Source organism: Pseudorca crassidens, chromosome 2, assembly GCF_039906515.1.
Source record: "Pseudorca crassidens isolate mPseCra1 chromosome 2, mPseCra1.hap1, whole genome shotgun sequence".
NCBI lineage: Eukaryota > Metazoa > Chordata > Mammalia > Artiodactyla > Delphinidae > Pseudorca > Pseudorca crassidens.
This window is the reverse complement of record NC_090297.1, coordinates 6682891-6699114: the sequence shown is the minus strand read 5'-3', so window position 1 is coordinate 6699114 and position 16224 is coordinate 6682891. Positions and strand designations below refer to the sequence as shown.

At 53.7% G+C, this 16224-nt stretch overlaps 1 protein-coding gene across 1 annotated transcript; it reads left to right on the top strand.

Annotated features, from left to right (window-relative positions):
* The first annotated feature begins 494 nt into the window (after positions 1-494).
* On the top strand, positions 495-15533 carry ENO1 (enolase 1). The gene is made up of 12 exons (XM_067719250.1): positions 495-653; positions 3062-3155; positions 5649-5744; positions 7421-7479; positions 9174-9243; positions 9704-9837; positions 10221-10443; positions 11575-11772; positions 12408-12609; positions 13015-13123; positions 13373-13431; positions 15100-15533. Exons 2-12 carry the CDS (start codon positions 3071-3073, stop codon positions 15167-15169), a joined length of 1305 nt encoding a protein of 434 aa, XP_067575351.1. The 5' UTR covers positions 495-653; positions 3062-3070; the 3' UTR covers positions 15170-15533.
* The last annotated feature ends 691 nt before the right edge of the window (positions 15534-16224 follow it).

Sequence of the window (16224 nt, the reverse complement as noted above, 5' to 3'; positions counted from 1 at the left end):
GGTCCGGCCGCGCGGCCACCAACGTGTCCAGGCCGCCGGGGTCTCCGGCACCGCGCTGCGGGGCGACGGGTGAGGTGGCCGGGAAGGGCGGGCCGCGAAGGTCGTCACCAAGGTCGTGGGCCGGACGTGCGGCGCCGGGGCGACGCGGCGTGCGTGCGGGACTCGGAGTACGTGACGGAGCCCCGAGCCCTCATGCCGGCCGGCCGCGCCGCGCCGCCCCTCCCCCCCGGGCCCCGGCGCCACAGACTCGGCTCAGCCGCGGATCCCAGCGGCGGGCGGGAGCGAAGGCGGACGGGGGCTCGCCCGCATCCCCACATAGCCGCGGGGTAGTTGGGACACCCAGCCCGACCCCACCCCAACTCCTCGGGACGTCGCCCCCTCTTCCAGTTCCCGGCGCCCGCAGTCCCACCCCTCCCTCGGAGGCGAGGGCCCGAGTGACGGCGCGCCGGGCCAATGGCGAGGCAGCGCGGAGGGGGTGGGCTTGAGGGGCGGGAAGTGGGCGGGGTCCCCTCGAGCTGGGCAGGAAGTCCAAGCCGGCGGAGCGGAGACGAGCTCGCGGTACTTGGAACGTCTGGACCTTGCGCGTTAACGCTTACCCTCTGTGCCCGCAGCACCCTCTGCTTCTCTCTCGTGCGGCGACCTCAGGCGGCCGGGTGAGAACTCAAGGAAGGGCTGCCGAGCAAGCGCCCGGGCAGGCGGCGCGTGGGTGTCCCGGGCCCGCGGGCGCTCCTGCGCCTCAGACGGCGTGCCCGGGGGTTCGGCGGGGAAGGGACGGGTCGGCGCGCGCGAGCGGCCTCCCCGGGCCAGAGTTGCGGCCCGAGGCGGGGGCGCGGCGCCCGGTTTCTCCTGAGGGGAAGGTGCAGCTTAGCCTGTGATTACGAGTACGGGGCCGCGTCACTGTCCCGGGAGGTTAGAGGTAGAACACGCGGTCACCAGGACAGCAGGCGGTGAGGGTGGAAGGTTTGGCGAGCGCTCCAGGCCTAACCCGCATGCTCATTAAAGCCAGGCCCTTCCGAAAATGGAGAAAGGGGGCCGGAAAAGGAGAGATGCCCGGGAAGCGGCAGCCCACCCCACCCCCGCGCCCGTGCCTCCCGCTGGTGGCCCTCGGCCTGGCGCCTGAGTGTCCATCCCTTTGCTGCTCCGGAATGAGCAGGGACTGATCTGCCTTCAGAAGGCACTTGATCTGGAGGGGACTGCAGGCGAGCCGGGGGGTCATTGGAAGCCCTGCAGGCGACCTCGCCCAAGTCAGGCACGAGGCTCTCCCTGCTCCCTGGGCTGGCCACCAACAATCGGCCCTTGATCTGACATTAAAAGGATATACTTTAAGAAAATTTCCTGTTCGCTGCTTCCTCTGCAATGTGGTCTCTTCCTCCTGGGCGGTGTGGGCAGCCGGTTGACCTGCTTCCGGGGCACACCTAGGCCCCGGCTGCCCGGTGTGCTCGTGCTGCCCCTGGTCCGGGCTTCAGTTCAGGCAGATAAAAGGCTGTGCAGGCTCCTAGTCAGACCCGTCTTCCGCCCTGCCTGTGCTCCCTGCATTTTAATGACTTCGGAGAAAAGTTTTTGTGTAATTTCAAGATAAGTTGAATTTTATTTTCACATCGTGAAGTCAGTCGACTGCCTTGTTTTATATCACTAAAATAAAACCAGAAATGAAATCTTACAACTGTATGATGAGGAAGTGTAATGAAGATGTGCTTAGAAGTGCATCTAAAATCTGTGAAGTAAATCAGTGATGGCATGGGGGATGCAGGGGGGAGCAATGACTGGAAATGGCCTCTGGGGACTTTTTTGGGGTGGTCATTGTTACACACGGGTATATGATTTACCAAAACTGAAAGTTAACTAAAATTTTAAAACTAAAAGATTTTAAGCAAATTTGCCTTTTTGAGATAAAAACTAGATACCTTTTTATTGGCTAATGAGTAAAACTCCATTGTTAAAAAGAAAAAACAAAGCCACAGAAGTGACTTCAGTATCTAAGTTTGAAACTTAAAAAGATGCCATCTGCTGCTTCAGAACATTCCAGAGAAGATAATGGAGAGGAGCCCAGCTAGATAATGGCTTCCAAACGCTGATTTGGTTCCTCCCCTCCACTTCAGTCCTACAAGTTGTTCAATTCTGTTGTTCCTTGGAGAGCCTCTGGGGGAAAAAAGCAAGAAAGGGGCTTTCTTTGAGCTCTTGATATTTGTTCTCTGTAGCTGCAAACCACCCCCCTCCCCTTTTTTCTAAAGGTGTTTTCAAAGGAAAACACTTCCCTTGGCGTATCCTGGTGCTCAAAGATAGAATCCTTTCTCTAGTTACAAATCACGACATTTCATAATTAAGTTTTTTAAATGGGGTGAAATGCCTATTGAAAGCAGCACTGACCAGATTATGTTATCTGTTTGCCCTGTCTTGCTGAAGACCCAAGTACTCTGAGGTTTGAAAGGCTCAGAAATTGGCAAAGATCACAGCACATAGACCAAGGAGCTCATTCCTGGCCTCCAAACTCAGAATTTCTAACTGATTATCCAACATCGACCAATTGAGCATTCTCCTGCTACCTCAGGTTTTACTTGATGAACTGTGTTCCCAACTTTTAATTCACTGTTCCCCTACAAACCAGATTTTCCTCCTGGTCACCCCCGCCCCTTTTTTTTTTTAATCCTAGATGGGTTTGCTTGTGGCCCTCACGTCCCCTTGGTCCTGATTTGGTCCCTTTCCCATGGCCCCGCACCTACCCTCGTTGGTAACTAATGACAGCCGGTTTCAGACTCTCCTCTTCAGGCACTCTGCACGCCATCAACGTGTGAACCTTGCCCGCCAGCACGCGCACTGCCGGACTTTCTTTCCCAGTAGGACAAGACCTGAACTACTAGGGCTTTGCAGAGCTGCCCCTACCTACTTTTTAGGAACAATTCCCAGTGCTCTCCAGCAGGCATTTTCTCCAGTCAGCCTTCCTACATGCAGTTTTTAGTTTGTGCAGTCTTTCTAGTCTAGGGATCCTCAGAAGTGACCCCTTGCATAATGAGTTGAGACTGCATTATGGTTTATGGAAAATATGGACTGTGCTTCCCCACAGAAATTCACCATGTCTGTCCTCAAGATCCACGCCAGAGAGATCTTCGACTCTCGTGGGAATCCCACCGTTGAGGTTGATCTCTACACCTCAAAAGGTATGGGCCACCTTTGTTTCTACAGACCCTAGCACCACGCTCCATTTTTTAAAACTTCAAATGACAGAGCCTTAGGCAAGAAAACATCTGTTACGGTAAAAGCCTTTCTTTCTGGTCTGCACATGCTGGTAGGCTGTGGTTCCCCACTGGGGGAAGGTTGGGAGGGTTTTAAGGCAAGAGGTCCTTGTCTTGCTGCTTCTTGGTACGTAGAGCAGAACACAGGTTGGCTGCTAGGTCAGTGAGGTGGGGAAGTAATGTGATAACCTTGTCCCTAAAAGGGCCTATCACTAGTTTGCTTCACAGCTTGCTGTGACCAAATACGTAGATACGGCAAGATAGGATGGGTCTTTCTTCCTTGTAAAGGAAAGAGATTAGGGGACTACAAGGGTATATATAGCGTTCTTATCTGCGTTTCCAGAAATCACTCTTAGAGGATCCGGGACAGTTTTTACTTTGGGGTGTTGGAACATTCCAGAGGCTCATACTTTTACCTGGCTGTAAGTACCTGTAGGAAGAATTTGCCCACGTGAGAAAAGAATAGAATGGGAACCCTTAAAAGCTCCCCCATTTTTCTTTTTTACTTTAAGAAAATCTAGTGCTTCCCTAGCCCTGCATTACCTCCAGCAATGTCTCAGCTGCTTTCTAAATGGTTGAAGTTGGAAAAGGAGCTTCAGGCAGAATCACTCAGAGGTGCTAAGCACACAGACCTGCCAGTCAGAGCTGAGTCATGGTCTGAATCACAGGCCTGGCTGTGGAACCCTTCCCTTCCTGTCCTCCCTTCCCCCTTGCCCAGAAAATGAAGGCCCCTCGAGTCGAGGTTCACAGGGCAGGAGTCCGCCTTTGGTTACTGTCGGGGTGCCCTCAGAACACGATTCCTTCTGGGCATGTGCCTTGTGGCAAATGCCGTGTGTTCTCAGAAGATGGCGAGAATTTCCTTTCAGCTTATGAAACTGGCACACTTAGTCAGAGAGTGGAACTTTCCACTTGGAAATTAATGGACTTTGAACAACGAAAAAACCCAGGACACTAGAAGATTGTTGGGAGGGGGAATTTTCTTTGAAACTCTTTAAAATGACTAAAATGTCTTTTGACATTGAAATGAATGGAACTTTCTCTTATGTGTCTTAATCCTTTTAAGAAAAGAAAAAAAACCAGGAAGTCATAAATTTCTTAAGAACCTTTCATCACTTCTTTCGTTCTTAGAATTTATTTTTTAGACCAGTTTTAGGTTCACAGCAGAATTGAGTGGAAGGTACAGAGCATTCCTATCTACCCCCTGTCTCCACTATCACCATCCCCACCAGAGCGGTACCTTTGTTATAGTCGAACGTGTGTTGACACATCATCACCCAAAGTCCACAGTTGACCTTAGGGTCACTCTTGTTTTCCTCATTTCTTCACCTGGCCCAGCGCCTGATGGATACAGAGAAAGCCAGGGCCTGTGTCGAGAAGAACGTGTGTCCTGCTGGTCACACAATCAGTGCGGTGGCACAGGCATGCAACCAAGTATGACTGCGATACTTGGTTGGGTTTTTCCTCTTAGTTCGTTGCCTTCACATCTCCCGCACCCCCAAGTTCTCGGCATACCTCAGATGGGGAAATCCCTAACGGTTTCAAGGAGATTCAAGAGGCTGCCTACACTTCCTGTTCCCCTAACCCTTCTGCCCCGTGTAACCGGATTTCTGCGGTACCTTTCTTGGCACTGTCTGTCCTCCAAGAAGATTTGCCGCTTTTCTGCTCCACAGTCTCGGCTTAGCCAGGCAGCTGGTTTCTGTATCTGCAGGACTGCGCAGTGCGTGCTTGACTGGGTTCTAGTGTTATTGTGCTTATTCCTTTCCTCTTCCAGTCTGTCCTGTTTTCTGGTTTCCTGTTATGCAGAGAAGCTCCAAATAGCATTTATTGCTCCTTAAGCTGAGGCAGATGAGCTGTAGATTCCTCTTGAGCCAGCGCTTTCAAGGCTTGAAAGCTGGCAACCTGATCTCACTTGTCTAAGGGAAGCTTGGCCACGGTGCTCTAGAGCTGGACTGTCTAAAATAGCCCAGTGTTTTCGTGGATTACTAGCTGGTAGACAAGCTTAAATCCCGTAGGTGGCCTGCATTGTATTTCTTTTAGGCCACGCTGCTGGGGGTGGTCCACGGCCCAGCTCCGGGGCACCCGTGGGGAGCTTTGAGAGGTGTGGGCTCAGACCTCCCATTTGTTTTGGAATCTGCACTTTAACTCACAGGTGATATGTGTGCACGTTAAAATCTGAGAAGCTCTGCTCTAGACCTTTTTCTTTAGAGAAATTCATCAGCTGTGCTCTAGTGTCTGCAGTGCGGAATCATAAAAACATGACAGGCAGGAGAAGCAGCCAGTCTGAGTCCTCCCATCGTTGGGAGGAAGTAACTGTTTCCTAAGGGCAGCTCCCTCAGTGAGCGGGGAGGGACTTGGGCGAGGGCGGGAGCTATTTCTTAGTCATTAACTATTTCTTGCCCTCCGTCTCTCAACATCCAGGTCTCTTCAGAGCTGCTGTGCCCAGTGGCGCCTCAACTGGTATCTACGAGGCCCTGGAGCTCCGGGACAATGACAAGACGCGCTACATGGGCAAAGGTAAGGGCCGAACCCAGGCCGGCCTCCCGGCAGCCACAGCCTCCCTCCCGCTCCCCGCGGCTTGCGTTTGAGGGTAGCAGACCTCTGACTCGGCCCAGAGTGTGGGCAGCGAGTATGGGCGCCGCACGTGGAGGAGAGGGGAGAGCGGGCTGATGGGTCCCAGCACCCCTGACCCCGTAGCTCAGGGCAGGTGCCGTAACACTTACTTCTGCTGCGGTTTGTCTCCAGTCTGTGAAGAACTCCTGGTTGGGTCAGGGGATGTGGGAGAAGAAGAGGACAAGTTATCTAGTACTAAGGGGCAGCCTCGCATCCTCCGGGAGGGCTCTGAGGGCCTTCCGGGCCATCAGGCCTCTTCAAGGGTCTAGTCGCGGAGGAGAAGAGCTCCCGAAGGCCTGGCTGATGGCTCACCGTTGATGGGCTGTCGTTGTCTTTCAGTCTCTTTGGCAGAGCCAGCCTGCGCTGGGCTGTATGCAGACGGGCTGGAAACTGTGTTGGCAGTGCTCACCTTTCTGTAGATAGAACCTGTGTGGCCAAACTCCAGAAAAGCAGATAGGGCTAGACCGTGCATTCTCAACGGGGACGGGAATTGGTTCTGGAGAGGAAGCAAAAACATCGTGACAGTTCATGGTTTGTGGCCCTCCGAAGGGCCACACGTGTAGACAGGTGGAGGGCACGTGTGCTGCCAACTCTCCAGGGAGGGCGATTAGGAAAGAGTCCAAAAACACTGCAGAGGAGGGGGCGTGGGCGAGGTGGGGCTGGGGGCACTGGGCCAGGGTCCCAGCGGCCCACTGTAGGGAGGCAGCTTGTGCAGAGAGCTCTCCCCAGGGGCCTTGCAGCCCAGGCGGTACGTGCCTGCAGCAGCAGGACAGCGCTGTGCCCTGACTGATGAGGACAAATGCATGGCCCCTGCCTCCTGTTTCCCCTGCCTTCCTGTTTCCCCTGTCTTCCTGTTTCCCCTGCCTTCTGTTTCCCCTGTCTTCCTGTTTCCCCTGTCTTCCTGTTTCCCCTGCCTCCTGTTTCCCCTGCCTTCCTGTTTCCCCTGCCTTCTGTTTCCCCTGTCTTCCTGTTTCCCCTGTCTTCCTGTTTCCCCTGTCTTCCTGTTTCCCCTGCCTTCCTGTTTCCCCTGCCTTCTGTTTCCCCTGTCTTCCTGTTTCCCCTGCCTTCTGTTTCCCCTGTCTTCCTGTTTCCCCTGTCTTCCTGTTTCCCCTCTTTCTCTCACTCAGCCTCCTTCCCAGCCTGTTCTCTTCTCAGTCTTTCTTTTTTCCTTCTCTGCCCATCTCTACTGGTCAGGTGTCTCCAGACCCGTTAAGTATATTAACGAGTTCCTGGCACCAGCCCTGTGCACACAGGTAATACATACATTGGGCGTCCTTTAGTCTCTGCAGCTGGCCTGCCCAGTGCATGGTCTTGCCAACTAACCTCCCTTCAGACATTCTGGATGGTTGCTCTGTGTGCGGCTCTAACCCTTGGGGGTCCTAGGTAAGAGCACTCAGACTGGGCCAGAAAGCCCTCCGATTCCAGGGGGAGAGGGCGATGGGGATTTGAAGGAGGTCCCATTGAAGGTCTTTGGTGGGCTCTGAATATCTGGGTTAACGTGGTGAGTGGTTCTCTCCAGCAATGCTGCTCAAGCCTGTCTTTCGTTAATGTCAGTAATTTGATTTGATTATTCCTTCTAGGTGTCTCAAAGGCTGTTGAGCACATCAATAAAACTATTGCGCCTGCCCTGGTTAGCAAGGTAGGACCTGCCTCCTGATAACTAATGTATGTTAATGCTATCAGAGCGCCTCCCAGGCCAGCCCAGGAGGCTTTTCTGTTCATGGAGAGCTTATTCTGAGAGCTAAAGAAGCCGGTTGGATTCCCTGTCATGCATGCGAATAACTTCGCCTTTCCTAACCCACCCTCTGCCTGTCCATGTGTCCATGGCTAACAGCGCATGGAATTGGATCTGAGGGACGGGAGGCTCTTAGAGCCTTGATGTTTCCCCACAACCATCTTGACCTTCGGGGAGTTAAGATCCAGATTTTAAGAGCGGCTCTCAGGGGCGTTGAATGTAGTATCTGTGGCGACTGACTCATTTTTCGTGAACTGTGGAATTATTTACTGTGTTTTTAAACAGCAGAACTTCCGTTATTAAATTCCTACCTGGAGCCTCAATGTGTCAAACAGATAAAAGCGGAGCTGCTGTAGGTGAAGTGGGTCTGGGGATCCCACAGCCCAGCCTACTCTGCAGCTTGGTCTCGTTGATCCTCCCTCCAGCCCCGCTCTCCGTAGCCGTGGCCCTTTCTCGGGTCCAAACCCAGCCTCGGCCTGTGTGTCCTCCTTGGTAGGGCCCCTCTCCCGGCTCCACCCTGCACGCAGGTGGCAAGCGGCTCCTCTGCCGATCCTCTCCCCAGCTTGCCTGCTGTGGCCTGGCCCACATGGCTGGCTGTAATCGTCCCCAGGCGGAGGTTTTCAGCACTGCCCTGCCGCGCACACCTTCGTCCCGGCCTCCTGGGGCCCTCCACACGCCACTGTTCTTTGTGCCTCAGCGCCCTCACCTGGCCTGACAGTGAGCAGGGCTTTCCGGGACATTTTTCTTTACCTGGGGGAGACAGACTTCAGTCTAACTCTTGGTGAGGGTTGGCCTCAAGCCATCTGCTGGGGTGGCTTCTAACTTTACCCAAAGATGCCTTGTCACGAAAGCCAAAGATGCCAAATTGTTAACGTGGCATGATGGACTTACAGATTCTGGTTTTCTTTCATATTTGAGCTTTTATATAAGAAACATTATAAATAATATGCTGGTATCATTCACTTACGGAGTTTTTAAAGTAATGCCGACTTTTATTACATTACTTTGAGCCAGTTTTTAAGGCACTAGTTTTATTTATACTCTCGCCAAAAACAGTCATTTTCATCAGTCGTCAGACATCATGCTAAATGATGGTGGACTGCATGCAAAACTTGTATCTCCCATCAGATGATGGAGTTTGCTGTCACTGAGGGCAGCCGAGTGACGGCAGAAACTGACTTTGATGGTAAAGAACAATGAATTCTGTTATTTGCTGCCCCAAAAGTCACACTGCTTTGGAGTAATTCCTTCTTTAGCATGAACCAGACAATTCTGCCTCGTGTGTAACGTGACCTCGGACTCCCTCGTTAGACTCCCCTTCACGACATGAGGACTATGCATTGTCGGATCCCTCGTGCTTGGAGAAGTGCCTGATGCTCTTAAAGCAAGTGAAGGGCATTGTTCTGCTTCCCCATTTTCTCTTGGCATTCCCCCCATTTTTGCCTGCCAGACGCATGGATAACACAGAACTGATCTGGGCTTTGCACGGTTCCCAGGGCACGGTTCCCAGGGTTGATGGCTCTGGGACAGGAGGGCACAGGGCATGCAGGTAGAGACCCCACTCCCTCCCAAGCAGCTTATCCTCGCTCTCCCTGTAGAAACTGAGCGTCGTGGAGCAGCAGAAGATCGACAAGCTGATGATAGAGATGGATGGCACGGAAAATAAATGTGAGTGGCCTGAGGTGGGGTCTTTGCCAGGGAGGTTGCAGCTTCTCCTGAAGACCCTTGAAGTCCTTTGGGGAGAGGTCGTGTCGTCCCTAACGATGAATTACGTAACTGTCTGTGGTCCTCCCCTAACTCTAATAAATCACGTTTTTGAATATCAGGAGCATAGCCAGCCGACAGCAGCAGGCATGCAGGGTTACTCAGAAGAGGCTCGTGCTTTATATAATCGAGCAATTTGTGGGATTTTCCAGAGTCCCATGGACCAAAGAAAGGGCTTTCTCTTTGGGGGAAAAAGCAGCCTATGTGGAAGGCTATTGCATTTCTGGTGTGAATATGCAAAGGAGATAGAAAGGAAAAGGTTCCGAATACAATCCAGGGTGCACACAGTGGCGCAGGTGGGGGCGGCCAGCAGGAGGAAGGCTGGTGAGTAAGAAATCCCTTAACGTAACCTGTTGTGTTCTAGCCAAGTTCGGTGCGAACGCCATCCTGGGCGTGTCCCTGGCTGTGTGCAAGGCTGGCGCTGCTGAGAAGGGGGTGCCCCTGTACCGCCACATTGCCGACTTGGCTGGCAATGCCGAGGTCATCCTGCCAGTTCCGGTGAGTGGCGAGTGTTCGCTTTCTCATGGGGTCCCGAGACCTCCCGCCTCTTGACCTCATCCACGTGTGACTCCACACGGGTAGGAGCAGGCTCTGGGGGTCTCGGCTGCAAATAACTCCGCCGCCACCGCCAGCTAAGAGTGACCCTGAGCAGGTGACTCAGCCGCCCTGCACCCATCTCCTTAGTTGTCGATGGGAGATGAAAATTGTACCTGCCTTGTCGGGTTGTGTGCACTTGCGGTGGTAGTGACCGCAGTGCAGAGAGACCTGGTGGCTTCAGAGCCGCACGGGCCCCACATGGGAGCCATGCACCTGGGCATCGTGGGGCTGCTGAGGGGCGGGACCCCCCGGGCCTGGAGCTGTACTTGTGTCTCTCCCCACAGGCTTTCAACGTCATCAATGGGGGCTCTCACGCTGGCAACAAGCTGGCCATGCAGGAGTTCATGATCCTTCCCGTCGGGGCCGAAAACTTCCGGGAGGCCATGCGCATTGGAGCGGAGGTATACCACAACCTGAAGAATGTGATCAAGGAGAAATACGGGAAAGATGCCACCAACGTGGGAGACGAAGGCGGGTTTGCTCCCAACATCCTGGAGAACAAAGAAGGTAGAGGCTCCGGAGGAAGCCCCTGGGTCTCTGAGCACCGCCCCCAGCGTCTGCGAGCCTTCCACGCCTGCCCTCAGGGGCGCTGCTCTTTCCACCGTTCGTTCATTAAGTAGCAAAATGCAAAACCCTGCAGCCATGGGAGCTAGCGCTTCATTTTTTAAAAAAACAAATCACGCGAAATTGTCTTACAAATTCGACTTCTGAATGTCCTGATGATTTGCTTAAACTGGGCTGACGGTGGGGTAGGGAGGCGGTTCGTTTTCTTGCTGTCGTCCCTGCTCCCCCAGCGATGGCAAGAGTTCGCAACCTGCTCCGTGTTCAAGGATGCTGGCTGTGATGAGGACTGCTGCCGTCAGTAACCATTTCGGGTCATTCAGCTGCTGTAATGCTGCACAGGCTTTATTTAACTTTGAATCCTTAGGCACAGGATGAAATGTGAGAGTTGAGCAGAGAATACAGAAGTCCTAGGAAAAGAATTCACGGATGAATTTTTTGTTTTAGAAGAACAAGTAGGGTTCCAAGCATATTTCATTGCCTTCAAGGATGGCTAGTGAAGGAAATGTCCATCCTGCTCGTTGGGTCAGTCATACGAAATTGCTGACGTTCGGCTATTTTAACCTATAAAAAGTGGCCCTTCACGCAGTTTGAATCTTGGGGGTCTTGGGGACACTGGAACAGGGGCCGGTGTCTGTCAGTTTCCCTACCGGCAGCGCTGCCGAGCGAGGCCGACCCTGAGCCTGGGCCGGACAGCAGAGCTGGAGCGGGGGCCTCGCTGTGCGTGCTCCCCCTTGGATCTCAGCATTGGCTCTATTTAAAGCCAGTTCTGCAGGACGGCTGATCTCAGCTGGTCACTGTATCTTGGCCGGCACAGCTGTTCTTTGGTGCTAAATTTGGGAGCACTTGTCAGTGAAAAAGCCTCTTAGAGTCCATTTCCAACTTGGCCATGCACTAGTGGCCCTGACCAATGGTTTCTTGCCCCGAAGCAGAAAAGAGTAACTGGAATCTTTGAAACTGGTGCTTGGGGCCAGAGCACCTCTTCCTCTTCCGTTACGGTTCCCATTTGGCAGAGTTAAAGGGGAATTTTATCTCCATCCTCCTGGTTTCCAAACTCTCACCGCCATCTCTTTCCAGCCCTGGAGCTGCTGAAGAACGCCATCGGGAAGGCGGGCTACACCGATAAGGTCGTCGTTGGCATGGATGTGGCCGCCTCTGAGTTCTTCAGGTCGGGCAAGTATGACCTGGACTTCAAGTCACCCGATGACCCCAGCAGGTACATCACACCTGACGAGCTGGCCAACCTGTACAAGTCCTTCATCAGGGACTACCCAGGTGAGTGCTCCCGGAGCGGCTGCAGGTGTGCGAGTGGGTGGAGCCTTCACTGGGGTGCCTGGTGCAGCAGAGCGGGCAGCCGGCCAGCCGTGGTGCAGTGCGATCGCCTCCTGTCACTGTCACAACAGCCTCCTGAGCAAACGTGGTCCTGGCTCCACTGACAGTGAGGAAAGGAGCCGTGAGAGCCAGGACCACTGGGTGCTCCTAGGCTCTGCGTCACCTGATGCGCATGGGAGAGGGGACACAGAGGCACAGAGTGGGTTAGAACTTGCCCAGGGACACACAGCAAATGGTGGAGCAGGTGTTCAGACCAGGAAGCGTCTCTAAGTCCCTGCGTTTAATGTTAAGTAACTTGGTGGAAGCGGAGCCAGGACACAAAGCCCGGTCTTTACCCCTCTGGGTCCACAGCTCTGTTTTTACTATCAGTGGCGCTAAACTCACTGTCCTGGGCCTCAAGTTTCCCACTTAACAACTGTGGGGTTGCAGGATTGCACGTGACTGCAGTCCCTGTCCCGGGAGGGGGTTGGGAGGCCAGGTGAGTCGGGAGGGAGGACAGGAGGGGGCTCTGGGGTGCTGCGGGTCAGCAGCCTGGGAGGCCACGCTGAGGGAACACGCCCTTGCCCTGCTCTGCTCAGTGGTGTCCATCGAGGACCCCTTCGACCAGGATGACTGGGAAGCTTGGCAGAAGTTCACTGCCAGCGCGGGAATCCAGGTGGTGGGGGACGACCTCACCGTGACCAACCCCAAGCGGATTTCCAAGGCTGTGAGCGAGAAGTCGTGCAACTGCCTCCTGCTCAAAGTGAACCAGATCGGCTCCGTGACTGAGTCCCTGCAGGCGTAAGTGCCCTTGCACAGAGGGTGGGGCCTCCTGACTGGGACTCCTGGGGGCCTTTAGAGTAAGCTTTGGCCCCAAGGGGATCAGGGCGTTGGGCGGTTGTGTTCTAATCCTGACCACTTGGTGGCCCTACACTCCTGATTTACTGTCACGGAGGACGTTAGTCAGGAGACACACGTGTCTCTCCCTCGAGGAGACTGAACCCAGTTCAAACGTGACTAGAGGGCAGAGAAAGGTCCTCGGGCCCTTCACAGTCGGGCGAGGGTTACCCTCTTCCCCAGCAGTTGGGAGCTCAGGGCTGCCCCTGGCCCCCCACCGGGAGTGATTAGTCATGGCCTCAGGAGGCCAGCAGGGGCCACAGTGCCCAGGCAGTGGAGCCATGCTGTCTGCTTGTCCCTGGCTTCTAGGTGCAAGCTGGCCCAGTCCAATGGGTGGGGCGTCATGGTGTCGCATCGCTCCGGGGAGACTGAAGACACCTTCATCGCCGACCTGGTGGTGGGACTGTGCACTGGGCAGGTAAAGAGCTCCATGGGGTGAAGGGTGCTCCCTGCTTCTCTCTCTGACCTCAACTTCCTGAGCACAGACTTGGGGGGCAGGGGGGAGAATGGGGTCCTGGGTGCCCCTTTTATCCCCTCCTTCCTAGGGCCAGGGATCCTCTTTAAGAAATTGCTGGCTCTCTGCCGTGGCACCCTCCCCTTGCCCAAAATGCCCATGAAGATTCAGTGTCCACTGTAAGCAACCGTGGCCTTTCTTTTCTCCTTCCAGATCAAGACTGGTGCACCATGCCGATCCGAGCGCTTGGCCAAGTACAATCAGATCCTCAGGTAAAGAGGCTACCTTCGCTGCGTGTGTGGGCTTGCTTGGTCTCCAGGAGGAGCCCCTGGACCTGTGGGGCTGGTACAAGGGTTGGGGCAGGGACCCTGGCCCCTGATATGTTAGGTTGGGGCGGTTGGGTGCCTGGCAGCGTTGGCCCAGAGCGGGGCCTGTTCCACACGATGCTGCCATCTTCTGGTGGGAGAGGGAACTGGCTCCCCTTTAGACAACTGAATCAGAAGTTGGGGAGCTACAGGGAAGCCTTAGTGAAGCTCTCATTTTACACCCTTGTTTTGTGGACAAAGATACCAGAGCTCACAGAGAGGAAGAAGAATCGCCAGCGGGTACACAGCAGGGTTTCAGTGTTCAGCGCCTTCTGACGTTCTGGTCCCTCCCCTTTTTGTCTCAGTGTGTCCTTGGGAAGCACCTATAAACACAGGGAGACCTGCCCTTTTGTTATTTTATTCCAGTCTTGAAGGGAAAAGGAACTTCCATTTTATAAGTCCTCCCCCCATACCCCATCTTTAAAACTTTATCCTGGAGGCTTCCCTGGTGGCGCAGTGGTTGAGAGTCCGCCTGCCGATGCAGGGGACGCGGGTTCGTGCCCCGGTCTGGGAAGATCCCACATGCCGCGGAGCGGCTGTGCCCGTGAGCCATGGCCGCTGAGCCTGCGTGTCCGGAGCCTGTGCTCCGCAATGGGAGAGGCCACAACAGTGAGAGGCCCGCGTACCGCAAAAAAAAAAAAAAACTTTATCCTGGAAAATTTCAGGCATATAAAAAAATCAGTGGGGCTTCCCTGGTGGCGCAATGGTTGAGAGTCCGCCTACCAATGCAGGGGACACGGGTTCGTGCCCCGGTGCAGGAATATCCCACATGCCGCGGAGCGGCTGGGCCCGTGAGCCATGGCCGCTGAGCCTGCGCGTCCAGAGCCTGTGCTCCGCAATGGTGGAGGCCACAACAGTGAGAGGCCCGCGTACCGCAAAAAAAAAAAAAAAAAATCAGTGAACAGTAGAATGTACTCCCTTCCCCATTACCTGGATACACCAGCTGTCTGTATTCCTCCATGTTTTGTCTCTTTACACCTTTTTTTCCTGGAGAATTTTAAAGCGAATTCCGGGCATCTTATGATTTCACTTGTATATATTTCTTTCAGATAAAGACTTATTTTTGTTTTTTAACATAACCACTCTACAATGATGATGCCCACGATTAGTGGTACTATCAATACCCCCTTTTTTTTTTTGATATCAGGATCCAAACAGAGTTCACACTAATGAGTGCTCCCTCCTTATTTCCCTGTGCCATTTGTTGCAGAAACTGGGTTATCCTTTCATTGAAAAAACATTTTCTTAAATATTCTAAGAAATAGCAATCCTACCATTTCTTCTCCTTTGTCCTTTAGAAACATTGGGGGGAAGAGAAGGAAGGCGAAGGGTTGGCCAGTGGACAACTTGTTGGGTGAATTGGGTGGACGGAGAGAGCCGAATGCTCTTCTATTCCTGGCATCTCCAAGAAGCTCAAATTTAGGGGAATAGTTAGACAGACTGGGCGATGGTTGGGTCCCCAACTTCCTGGCAGGAAGTGTGTCTTTAACCACTTCTCTGGGTGGGAAAACTTACTGCATTGAGGTGTGACTTCTCTCTTTCCCTCCCTGTCTCTGTATCTTTCTGCTTCCTAAGAATTGAAGAGGAACTGGGCAGCAAGGCCAAGTTTGCCGGCAGGAACTTCAGAAACCCCCTCGCCAAGTAAGCTGTGGGCGGGTGAGCCCTGTGGTCACTCGTCGGCTAATTAGACCTGCTCCTGATGTCACCTGGGCAGCTCAAGGCCCCCGCCGATGCTCTGAGGGGCCTCTGATAGTTAACTGCCCTCTCCCCTTCCTGTGACGTTCTCACTGCTGCTTTAGACCCGCTGCAGAAGCCAAGCTTGACCACCTGGAACCCTGCTGGAAACCCTAGCTCTCTAACTATATAATTGGCCCAAATCATTGTTTTTCTCACCTCGCTTCCACCAAGTGTCTGGAGCCATGTGTGTCTGCATTGTAATCTCCGAGGTGTCCACAGGCAAGATCCCCGGTGGTTTTGTGTGCAAAATAAAAAGGCCTCAGTGACCCATAGGGATGCTCTGTGTGTATGAAGTGGTCCGTCAGTCTGTCTGTCCTCACGTCTTGAGTATTCATGGAGCACCTCTACAAGAGCTGAGGCTTTGTGTCATGACAGAAGCGGGGGAGGAGTTTGTGCAGGACGCCACGTAAGCCCTGGGGAAGGGCAGGTTTGGGAAGAGGTGGGAGATGGGGTAGCCTGTGCCCTTCCGCAGCAGCTCGGGCAGCGCCCGGACCGGAGGCCTGACTTCAGGATCAGACATGTTAATTTGGGAGAAAAGAGCTCTCACAGGTTACCTCAAGGACAGCAGCTTCCAGGTCACACCATGAGTCCAAACCAGAGGGAAGCGGAGCGTCCTGGGCAGGCTGGGGGGCAGGTTCTCCATCCTTAGGGGAAACTGGTAAAAGAATGGTTAGAGGTAGCTCTGGGGCGGTAGGAGGGCATCCAGAGGGTCTTGGAGAACCCTATTTAGATACATTAAAATTTAATTTTGGGACTTCCCTGATGGTCCCGTGGTTAAGACTCCACACCCCAAATGCAGGGGGCACAGGTTCGATCCCTGGTCGGGGAACTAAAATCCTACATGCTGCACAGCATGGCCTAAAAAATTGAAAGAAAAATTTTTTTAATTTAATTTCTTTCCTCATTTTCACTAACCTGATTTCAAGTGCTCAGAGGCTCCACGTGGCTGATGCCCACTGAGTT

Excerpts from the sequence above, each read along its gene's own strand:
- ENO1 (XM_067719250.1), top strand. The coding sequence starts at position 3,071 with ATGTCTGTCCTCAAGATCCACGCCAGAGAGATCTTCGACTCTCGTGGG. Across the intron at positions 5,745-7,420 it reads GACGCGCTACATGGGCAAAG|GTGTCTCAAAGGCTGTTGAG; the intron begins GTAAGGGCCGAA and ends TATTCCTTCTAG. Across the intron at positions 13,124-13,372 it reads TGGGACTGTGCACTGGGCAG|ATCAAGACTGGTGCACCATG; the intron begins GTAAAGAGCTCC and ends TTCTCCTTCCAG.